Consider the following 11,562-nt stretch of genomic DNA (forward strand, 5'->3'; position numbering starts at 1 on the left):
TGAGTGAAGCTTTGGAGTATCATAGGTCGAGACAATGGCTACTGTTGGACGGAGCTATGATCATTCAAGACACTCGTTAAATAATCTTTTACCCATAATACAACTGGGACCGATATATCATAGTTCTATCAAATACACAGTTCTGGTCACAATAAAGTGTTTGAGTGTTTCAACTATGCATGTTTCATGATTCTTTCTTGTATAATAAATATGCCTAATGATGGGTTGACCCAAAACAAAAAAATTATGCCTAATGATGAGGTCCATGAGGACATGTAAAAGGAGCAGTTTTGGTATTATTGTTAGAAAATTAAATCATGGCATGTGGGCAACAACAACAAATAAATAAATAAAAGTGGTTGTGATAAGTTCTATACTTTCTAATGTTTTGGCAAAATATACGATTAAACTTGATCAGGGACAATTACCAAAAAATAAAACAATTTGATATTTTAAACTATTTTTTAATATTGACAATGAGTTGACACAATGACACTTTCTCTAAGTTCTAATTTTCCATTTATAAGAATTGCTTAAAAACTAGTGAGAATTATGGAAATATGGAACTCATTGTATGGGTTAATAAACTGTACACACTTGATATATATTACTTGAGAGAATAATATTAAAGGTTAGATATAAAATTGTTCATGAACATTTACAATAACCAAAATTACACCAATTTATTAATATTAATGAAAAGGTGACATGTTCTCTAATTCTCAGTTTCCATTGATAAGATTTGTGAAATACTTGAGAGAACAGTATAAATATAGATCTCATTATATACTAATTGATAATGTACCTATATACTTGAGAAACATTTTGAAGTTTTAAGTAACAGAGCGACTTGTGCATTTTAAGTCTATAGATTTTGACCATCCCCATATATATAATATATATTAAAAAAATGTAACTGGTTTTTATGGATACATATTTTCATCTTGGTCGATTCTTCCATCTTATCTTTTTCGTCGATTGTTAAATAACTGGTTTTTATGGATACATGTCTTCGTTTTCGTCGATTCTTTCGATTCTTCTATCTTATTTTCTTCGTCAATTGTTAAATTTCTCAATCCCTATATTTTAAAAGGAAAGAGGAAGGAGAGAGAGTGCTCGTCAAGCAAAAAAGAGGAAGATGAAGCAGTGACTGTCTCGACTGAGTAGAGAGAGGACGATATATGATTTCACCAGGTTCAGGTTCCCACGCGCCTCAGTCTCACGAGTAGAAATCCAAAAAAAAAAAAAAAAAATAGTTGTTACTGTATAACAAAAATAAAAAAGTAGGAGAGGGACCTTAATTGTGAGTAAGAATATAACAAAACTTTACATTTTTGATTTCCTTTTTATCTTAATTTTATAAAATCATTCATTCTTAAGTAGTTTTGTACTAATATCTATATTTGATTTCATTTATCCAATTCTTTTGTGTATTTTTTCATGTTAAATTTCTTCTATGCTTAATTTTTATATGTCAAATGTCAATTGTGGTTGTGACATGTCATTCTGTTATGTGTCTGCTCCTCAACACCAAATTAATGTTCTTCTTTCTCTCTTTGTTTTTTTTAATCCTCTAATTAGAGAATCGCCAATTAATTTTTATAATTAAATGTTTTTCTCCCGAATTGTATTAAAATTTTACCAAAAGAAAAGAAAATAATAAATATAATGTGTCGATTTTGTCATCGCCGGATAAACTATTTTTATCTTGGCCTTACATCATATATGTAAATATTGATATTTTACCATTAACAGAAGAAGAAGTGTGATATCTTACAGGTTAAAAAGTAAAAGCTTATTGGTAAATAAATAGTGCGTTTGGTATAATCTTGATCGAAGTTGTTTTAAGGTCTTCCTTTCCCCGGGTCATGATCTTGATTGGCTCCTGTTCTTGCATAGTCAAGATGAAACTCCACAAGTTCTCTCTCCTGTACTTGGCTACTAGTCTCCTTCATATCAATACATATTAATTTATTATCAAATAGTTCATAATTTCATGTTAAAACTTATGAAAAGTAAGATAATTAACGACACATGCTCAATTACCTGACCTCACACAGCGAAACACAAACGTACGTTAAACACACCACTAACCAGAACCTAGCTACTTCCATTTGTTAATCTCAACTAAGTTTCTATACATGAAATAGGAACCAAATTAACCAAATAGCAACTTATGAGAACGGCGGCATGCACACACGAATCATTATATATCATAAATAAGATGCAAAAATTGAGTATTCACCTTCTTCGACCTGAGATTCACAAAATGACGAGGGGTAGCGTCAGAAACATGAACGGAGGTGATTGTGAAAATAAGAACAATGAGAAATACTAATTCTTTTGTACTATAGCTCATGTTTGTTTTTTTTTGTTTGTTTCTTAAGCGGCTTAAGATTTGCAAGACATATAAGTTTGTGGGATTTTATAGAGACAGACACATGAGATGAGTTATATAGAAGCAAGAGGTGGTGGAGATGACACTGTGATAAAAGGTTGCTGTTATTCATTTTGGAAACATAATCAAAAGCTATTGATAATAATTTTAGTAAATTAAGTTGTAGGGATATATTATAATTAGTTACATATAAAATAAGATCAAATATTATTATATTTCCCAACAAATGAACGAGAGAAACACATAATGAAAAGTCAACTAGGTGCACTATGGATCCTCTTTTGCCACCTTCCAATATTCATCATGGCCTTAAATAATTCGAAAAATAATAATTATGGTCTGAATACATATGATCGACCTTACTTGGATTTGAATGTGTAAATATAATTTGTTTTGTTTTGTATTCTTATCGCTAAACTAGTTACATGTATATCTTTTGTAGGAAATGAATATAATAGATGTATAAATTAAATGGAGTGAATGATGATAATGGAGAAGAGCATGAGCACCCATATATAAAATGGGTTTTGATATATTCGTAATAAAAGTTGAGTGATACATATCTGTCATCTTTTGTTTATACGATGATCTCTCTTCTATTTCAAAAACCTTTGCCAAACCCATGAAGCCTAATTATTCGTCTTTTCGTTTATTTACTTTTTTTTGTACACACATGCACTCATCACATATGCTTTACACTATATATATATACTAGATTCGGACCTGCACCTAATGCGGGATTGATTTCAAAATCTTAGTTTGCTATTAAAATTATAATATATTATATATGTGTGGGATTATGTCTGTAAACGTATTTTTTAGAAATATTAATGTTCATAATCCAGATCCATACCAGTTTAATTTTCGATTTGTTTTTAATTTCATTTATACAAAAAGAATGATCATATTTGTTTTTATTATATGTAAAGACAACTATAATTAAAAATAATAGTATAAATAAATTATTTTCACTTATAAACCAAGATCCGCAAAATTTTCAACATAGTATATAAAGTATATAATTTAAATTAATATTTTTGAAAACTGATTATATTTCCATTTTTTGAGATAGTGAATGAATCTAAAATCGAAAAAAATTTATAAAGAATATGCTATTTTTCAAAATAGTATATTGCGGTTAGATTATATATTACAAATATAATAACTATTTTCATAATTGAAAAAGTCAATATAATCTAAAAGTTCTCTTCTTCTTTTTTTGGTTTTTTTTTCTATTTGTTATAATAAGATTAATTAGTATAGTTTAGTTATATTTTTTCATACTTGATTCTTGTGTGATCCAACATTTTCCATGGCTAAAACCATAACACACCCTTATTATTATCTATCTTATATAAAAGATAGAAAATACCAAAAATTAAATTCTTAATGTTTATGTGTATCACATACACATGAGTTAGATTCCGAGTCCAAACTATCAAGGCAAAGTTTTCCATCTTCAATAACAAAGCACACAAATTAATAATATGCAATATCACTTTAAAACAAAATCAAAGAGACAAAATTACATCATTTTAAAAAAATACATCATTTAACATTCGGCTCATGAAAATAACATTTTGGAATGGCACCTTTTGCCTCCGATGGTTGACATCCAATCTCCGCAATAATTCTCTTTCCCTTGCACAATCAAACATCAATATGTTGCGACCTGCCCAAATCCTCCCTGCAATAACATCCCCAACATCAAAGTATAAAGTGTATCCTGGTTATTTCTTTGATTTAATAGACAATTCAACTAAGAATTCAAATTCAGGAAAGTACAAAAAATTTCATTTAGCTCGATGAGTCGGTTTGAGGATCCATTTTCTATCAACAACTCTTCCGGATCTTCTATATATCACGATTAATATTTTTGATGATTTAATAAGAAGTCGATCTTTAAGTTTTTCCAATCAAAAGGTGTGTCAGGTAAAATAAAGATCAACTCACCATAATATAAATCCACCAAAAAAAACTAAGAAAACTTAAGAATAAATAGATTAAAGTACCATTGGTTTGAAGAGATAGTGACACACAAGTGGAGAAACAACCGTCTCATGCTCCATTTGAACGCTGAAAGCATAAAAACTCAAATTAGATTCTACTACAATTAGCAAAAAGAACCAAAAAAAAAAATGTGCTATCAAAATTGAAACAAAAAAATATGTATATATCCAAGGCTTAAACACAAATACTACGTTATCTTATTATATAAAGTATGGTTTCAAAAGTTATCAACTCACCAGATCGTGACACGTGTTCATTAAAAAAATTACTAACTCATAAGATTGTGACAAGTGTCAATTTTATAAAAAATTCTGTTTTAAAAAAATCTATAAATAAAATCACGAAATAAAAAAAATTACTAATCATAAAATCTTATTATAAAAAGTTTGGTTCTCAAAGTTAGTAACTCACCAGATCGTGAAACGTGTTAGTTTTAACGATCAAATATCAAAGTTAAAAACTCACCAGATCGTGATATGTGTCAGTTTTAACGATTATATATCCATGTTAGTAACTCATCATATCGTGACACGTATCAATTTTAACGATCAGAAATCACATATAAAATTTAATAACTCATTAGATCATGACACATGACAATTTTAATGATCAGAAATCACAGTTTTCAAGCTTGGTAAATCGATGCATAATATAATTGTAATCTTATTATATTAAAAAAAAATTTGTTAATCCTAAAAGAAAAATAATTGTAAATACACCCCTCTATATAAGCAAAGAGATGATGACATATTTTTCACCAAACAAAATAATTTCGACTAGTTTTATTTTTCTTGGTTAAATTTTCTCTTATTTCTTTTTTATTAACCTTTTGTTTGACACATCATTGTTCTTGAACAAGTCTCGAAGTCTCGAAGACAATTTGTTTGTTGTCTAATCGAAGAACCTGTATAAAAAGATTCTTAGATATTACCACATGTTTTCGTCGTCTTTTCTTTGAATTTTTTTTTGTTTCTCAATTTTGTAATGCATACTACGCAATCTTTGACTTTGAAGCGTTAACAAAGTTTCTTATGCATAATAACTAAGGTTTTTGGGATTAACAAATTTCTCACGGTGTTACTATTATTTCTATTAATTTGCAGGACAGGTAACATAAAAAAAAAGATGAATACACAAATGCAAGATAACAACAGAGATTATATAACACTAAATCAACTAAACAGAAAGAGTTCTTATCGTCGAATGATAGTACGCCTTACAAGAGAGAGTGGGAAGCAAGAATTTTTTAAAAAAAGTAAAAAACAATGAGCTCATTAGAATAAATTTTCTCATAAAATAGAAAAGAGATTAAGAAAATATACAGAATATTATTAACTCTAAAAAATGTAAATACTCACTTCTATATAAACATAGATCGTCTCATATTATTCATCTAATAAAATAATTTATTTAAAAATATTGCTTTCAACTTTGTTCTATTGGTCAAACTTTTTTAATGGGAAGACAAATTTTTCTTACTTTTTAAAACCAAAATATACTCCTATTTTCCACTTTTTCAGTTTGGAATAGGTAAGATTAATATGTTGACCCAAACAAAATGGAAGATTAATATATGCATCTTCTTTTTTAATACTATATTTTAAAATTTACTGTAGTAGTTTTAGATTGTTTTATTTAATTTATATTTTTATCTTTGAATTATTTGAGATTAATATATGATCGTGCTTATAATTTTCTATTATTTCATGAATAATGTCAAATTAATTTTCTTCTAATTTTTCAACTTTGATTGGTTGGTCTTAGACTTTTTTTTGTGCAAACATAATTGTTACCATTCATTCAATCCCAAATAGAGATAAAGAAGAGAAGGTCATCAACCTAATGGTCGGATAAAATAGGATAAGCAAACACAAGCCTACAAGAAACATAGATAAATTGAAGAAACATAAATCAGATCCATAGGAGCTTGAAGACAAAGGCTACATCATGGTAATCCAAATGGCTACTCTCAAACACTCGGGTACCAAACATGATTGATTTCTGATTTCAGCACAATGGCCCTGAGCTAAACATGATTAAGGTGTGAACCGGAGGAGGATTAAATTTAAGGGATCATTATGTTTGTTTGGTTTAGTCTCCGTTGTCTCTGTTTTGGCCAGAAGGTTCCAAATAGCCCTAAAAAACCAACCAAAAAGGTAAAGAAAGGTTCCTCTCTCTCTCTCTCGCTTCTGTGTTTCGCCATGACAGAAGTTGCGAGCTCGGTGGTCTATGAAGTGCTCGGACGCAGAGCTCAGGATGTGGACGAGCCGATCATGGACTACATCATCAATGTCCTCGCCGACGAGGATTTCGACTTCGGTGAGGAAGGTGAAGGTGCCTTTGATGCCGTCGGTGAGCTCCTCGTCGCTGCTGAATGCGTCTCCGATTTCGACGAGTGCCGTTTGGTAAGCAACTCATCGGACCTTGCTGCTTCAGTTCAATTATTGATTGTATCCTAGATTCGTTTCTTTTCTTTAGGGTCTCTCTGTGAGTGGGAATTTAATTAAATCTGTGGTGAAATGGTTTCAAGAATAGGTTTCGCTTTTTAAGATAGTCATATGAAGAAAGAAATGCTTAGTTTTGTAACTGGATGTGGTGTGTGTAGGTTTGTAGCAAATTGTCGGATAAGTTTGGAAAGCATGGATTGGTGAAGCCTACACCAACTGTAAGGAGTCTTGCTATGCCTGTGCGGATGAACGATGGAATGGATGATGTACCGGTTAAGAAGAAGAAGCCAGAGCCTGTGGATGGGCCTTTGCTCACGGAACGTGACTTAGCTAAGATTGAGAGGAGAAAGAAAAAGGATGATCGCCAAAGAGAGGTATTGAATTATAATGACACATTCCCTTTTTCTAGTTGACATTTTGTTCTATTTTGTTTTTATTTGTGAGATTTACTTGTTTCTTTGTTTTCGCAGCTACAATATCAACAGCATGTTGCTGAAATGGAAGCCGCTAAAGCAGGGATGCCTACTGTCAGTGTCAATCATGACACTGGTGGTGGCTCCGCTATCAGAGATATTCATATGGATAACTTTAATGTTTCTGTTGGAGGCCGTGATCTCATTGTCGATGGATCTATCACCCTCTCTTTTGGACGCCATTACGGTGGGTTTTTCTTATTTATTTTAGCTGTCTTTTTAATCCAAGGAATTGACGGGAAGAGAAATCTAGCTTACAAATGGGAACTTTTTCTCTGTGGGTTACTCTACAGGCCTTGTAGGACGTAATGGTACCGGAAAAACAACTTTTTTGAGGTATATGGCTATGCACGCTATAGAGGGTATTCCTACTAATTGCCAGATATTGCATGTCGAACAAGAAGTGGTTGGTGACAAGACGACAGCTTTACAATGCGTTCTTAACACTGATGTTGAAAGAACCAAGCTGTTGGAAGAAGAGATTCAAATACTCGCAAAGCAGGTTAGATCAAGCTTGTTTTCTAATTAGTATTACCATTTACTCATTCAGGTGTTTTGTCTTTTCGTATCATCTCTCTTTGTTGGTAATGTGAACTCTTGTTGGGTTATCTGAAGAGAGAAATGGAAGAACCCACAGCTAAGGATGGAATGCCTAAAGACACAATTGAAGGAGATCTTATGTCTCAAAGGCTTGAAGAAATATACAAAAGACTTGATGCAATTGATGCTTATACTGCTGAGGCTCGGGCAGCTAGTATCCTTGCTGTAAGTTGCTCTTTACCACTATAAATTTTCTGCAGCCCTTTAGAGGTTTTTCGTTTGGTAGCATAGATAGAAACAAGAGGGTATGCATATCTGGATGCAAGTCGTGACCCATCACCACATAATGCATATAAATTGCTAGATTTGGGTGCCATCTTCTGTTGACATCTTTGCATGTGCTTTTGTTGCCTTCAACTTTGAGTACTGTTAGCTAACTTGCAGATGTTGCTCTCTACGTCATTTTCAGGGTCTAAGTTTCACTCCAGAAATGCAGAAGAAAGCTACGAATACTTTTTCAGGAGGATGGAGAATGCGAATTGCACTTGCTCGTGCTCTATTTATAGAGCCTGATTTGTTGTTGCTTGATGAACCTACGGTGTGTTTTCTTTTAATTGTTTTCCCTTTTAGATCAATCTATCCTTTATATTTTAAGGTTTATGACATAATTTTCCTCTCTTTTGGTAGAACCATCTTGATCTCCATGCTGTCTTATGGTTAGAAACATATCTAACGAAGTGGCCAAAAACATTTATAGTCGTTTCCCATGCTAGGGAATTCTTGAACACGGTACTTTTTCTCTATTGATCTCCATACTGTTATTATTTCTCCAATATCTCTGGACATGTGTCATACTTGTTTTTGTCTACAGGTGGTCACGGACATCATCCATTTGCAAAACCAAAAACTAAGTACCTATAAGGGAAATTATGATATTTTCGAAAGAACACGGGAAGAACAAGTGAAAAATCAGCAAAAAGCTTTTGAATCAAGTGAACGATCACGGTCACATATGCAGGTTTCTTTTCTTTTTCTGAAAAATGAACTTATGAATTTCTGTTTTCAACTCGTCTCTAGTTTGTTTAACAGTATTCCAACATGGGGAGTTCAGTTTGATGCTTGATATATTGTTTATTGCTACAGGCGTTCATTGATAAATTTCGTTACAATGCAAAGAGGGCGTCTCTTGTTCAGTCAAGAATCAAGGTGTCAACAGTTACAACTATTTATGTGATTAAATTTTGGCCATCAGCGGTACTCTAATATTATTGTGTCCATGATTCAGGCATTGGACCGGCTGGCTCATGTGGATCAAGTTATTAATGATCCTGAGTAAGGAAGCCCCTCTTATATATATATACTAAATCACTTTCAATTGATATTAGGAATGATGCTGTACTATGATATTGGATAAAATTGTTGCAGTAGTATTCAACCTGCCTTTTATATATTAACCTCTTGTCTTTCTCTTGCAGCTATAAATTTGAATTCCCAACTCCTGACGATAAGCCTGGACCTCCCATCATCAGTTTTAGGTTTGTTATCTTCCAGAAACCAGCAGTGTGAATCTGACAGAAACTTCTTTAATTTTAGTATGGGGAGGACCCAGACATCAACATGCTAAATGTCCTTGCTCTTTCTTTCTACAGTGATGCATCATTTGGCTACCCTGGTGGCCCGTTGTTGTTTAGGAACCTAAATTTCGGAATAGATCTAGACAGCCGTATGGCAAGTAAGAAGGCTCTCCCCCTTTCCCTTGATTATGAGATCTCGCAGATGATACATGTTTATAAACTGTCATCTATCATATGTGGATACCAATACGCACAGCATCAAAGAACGTTTAGAACTCTTAAATTTTTGAGGTTCTTCCCAGCATTGTAAATTATATATAAGGTTTTCTCGTCGGTTTGCAGTGGTGGGACCCAATGGTATTGGTAAATCAACTATTCTCAAACTTATTTCTGGGGATCTGCAACCAAGCTCTGGAACAGTTTTCCGTTCTGCTAAGGTATGGCAGAAGACTACTCTTTTCCCTGAACAACAAATTGAACACTGTCTCTCTGGAACATATGAGATGAGCTTATATAAAACCTTAAATAATTAAGACCCCATCTAGGTTTAAGGAGTTGGATTCTTAGAAAGCATTGATATTTGAAAATTTCTTTTCACAACAGTATTATTAAATCTTAGGTTTCTGAGTGCTTGATTTCCTGCTCTGTTAAGCGTTAATGTATAGTTTGGTGGCTCTGATATGGTGTATTGATATATCCTTTTGCAGGTTCGAGTTGCAGTCTTTAGTCAGCACCATGTGGATGGACTAGACCTTTCTTCGAATCCTCTTCTATATATGATGCGCTGCTACCCTGTAAGTTCCCACTCCTGTAATATCCCTCTTATTTGTATGTGTCAGTTAACATGAGATCATAATCGAGGTAAAAAAGTTTCATATATTAGTGTTTACAGTATTTTCTACGTCTTACAAGTTACAAGGACAATTTCAGTTAGCAAAAATCTACATGCCCTCGGCTTCTCAAGATGTTTTAACTTGTATTTTTGATATGATGTCGCAGGGAGTACCGGAACAAAAGCTCAGAAGTCATTTGGGTTCTCTTGGGGTTACTGGAAATCTTGCACTGCAGCCCATGTACACTTTGTCAGGTACTTTTTCGGGTGTTTGGAGTTCTATAACCGCGATATTCTGGATGCAAGCCCTAGAATGAAATTAGAACTACTTCAGTTATGTGTTGTGGCAATAGTAATTTGTTATGTCACTAATGTTTTTGGGTGTCAATGGAAAATTAGGTGGTCAGAAAAGCAGAGTGGCATTTGCGAAGATAACATTCAAGAAACCACACTTGTTATTGCTTGATGAGCCGTCCAATCATCTTGTAAGCTACATCTATAAATATATATAGTCATGCATCTTCTTAATAAGGAATGATTTCGGTTTGCTAACAGTTGAAAATATAATAATCTCTCAGGATCTGGATGCTGTGGAAGCTTTGATCCAAGGACTAGTCTTATTCCAAGGCGGTATTTGCATGGTACTCTCTCAATCCTTGTCCACTAGAGAAATTGGCTTTTCAAGAATAAAGATGAATCTGTGTACCGTGGGTTGGTGTTTATTGAGATTCATAATACAAGAAGCAATCAATCTTGTTTGTTTGTGTGTTTGTGCAGGTGAGTCACGACGAGCATCTAATATCGGGAAGTGTGGATGAGCTATGGGTTGTGTCAGACGGCAGGATTACACCATTCCATGGAACCTTCCATGACTACAAGAAACTTCTCCAGTCTTCATCTTAAGCTGCGGTGCATTTTATTATATTTCCCATATCCATGTTTCGTTTTTATTTACTTCCCTCAATAGGACACAGCAGTCAGCAGTTACCCAGTTGTCCTTTTTTTACCTGAGATTTGGCGAGACCGTATTTTACTTGTTTGTTAAAAACCATTATAGATTGCTTTATTGTGTTTAAAGGTTTACTTGAAACTGAAAAGTAAAAGAAGCGTACGGACGGAGTTGAATCATCCAATGTCCACTTTACTGTTTGACTCATCCGTTAGCGTATACTTTTGGGGCCAAATTAAAGAAATTTATGGCAACCAATTTTACTAACGTACTGTAACCTAGGAATTTTATACGATCTTTTATTTAGGCCCAAACACAACTTTTCGTTTTTTTCTCTCA

At 33.0% G+C, this 11,562-nt stretch overlaps 1 protein-coding gene and 1 long non-coding RNA gene across 2 annotated transcripts; one reads left to right on the plus strand and one right to left on the minus strand.

Moving 5' to 3' along the window:
* Positions 1 to 1,724: 1,724 nt before the first annotated feature.
* On the minus strand, positions 1,725 to 2,427 carry LOC104704090 (uncharacterized). Its single transcript, XR_754268.2, has 2 exons — positions 2,246 to 2,427; positions 1,725 to 1,949 (listed from the first exon to the last, which is right to left on the minus strand). It is a non-coding gene; the product is annotated as an uncharacterized LOC104704090 (long non-coding RNA).
* A 3,609-nt stretch (positions 2,428 to 6,036) lies between these two features.
* LOC104714821 (ABC transporter F family member 3) lies at positions 6,037 to 11,402 on the plus strand. The gene is made up of 18 exons (XM_010420225.2): positions 6,037 to 6,813; positions 7,014 to 7,229; positions 7,326 to 7,515; positions 7,622 to 7,830; positions 7,944 to 8,093; positions 8,338 to 8,466; positions 8,556 to 8,657; positions 8,740 to 8,886; positions 9,012 to 9,074; positions 9,154 to 9,200; positions 9,344 to 9,403; positions 9,518 to 9,600; positions 9,785 to 9,879; positions 10,150 to 10,236; positions 10,442 to 10,529; positions 10,674 to 10,759; positions 10,853 to 10,915; positions 11,052 to 11,402. The coding sequence occupies exons 1-18, from the start codon at positions 6,487 to 6,489 to the stop codon at positions 11,175 to 11,177; spliced, it is 2,268 nt and encodes a 755-aa protein (XP_010418527.2). The 5' UTR covers positions 6,037 to 6,486; the 3' UTR covers positions 11,178 to 11,402.
* The last annotated feature ends 160 nt before the right edge of the window (positions 11,403 to 11,562 follow it).

This window comes from Camelina sativa, chromosome 7 (genome assembly GCF_030686135.1).
Source record: "Camelina sativa cultivar CO46 ecotype springtype chromosome 7, ASM3068613v1".
Classification (NCBI taxonomy): Eukaryota; Viridiplantae; Streptophyta; class Magnoliopsida; order Brassicales; family Brassicaceae; genus Camelina; species Camelina sativa.

Excerpts from the sequence above, each read along its gene's own strand:
- LOC104714821 (XM_010420225.2), top strand. The coding sequence starts at position 6,487 with ATGTTTGTTTGGTTTAGTCTCCGTTGTCTCTGTTTTGGCCAGAAGGTT. Across the intron at positions 7,831-7,943 it reads TTCAAATACTCGCAAAGCAG|AGAGAAATGGAAGAACCCAC; the intron begins GTTAGATCAAGC and ends GGTTATCTGAAG. Across the intron at positions 10,916-11,051 it reads TCCAAGGCGGTATTTGCATG|GTGAGTCACGACGAGCATCT; the intron begins GTACTCTCTCAA and ends GTGTTTGTGCAG.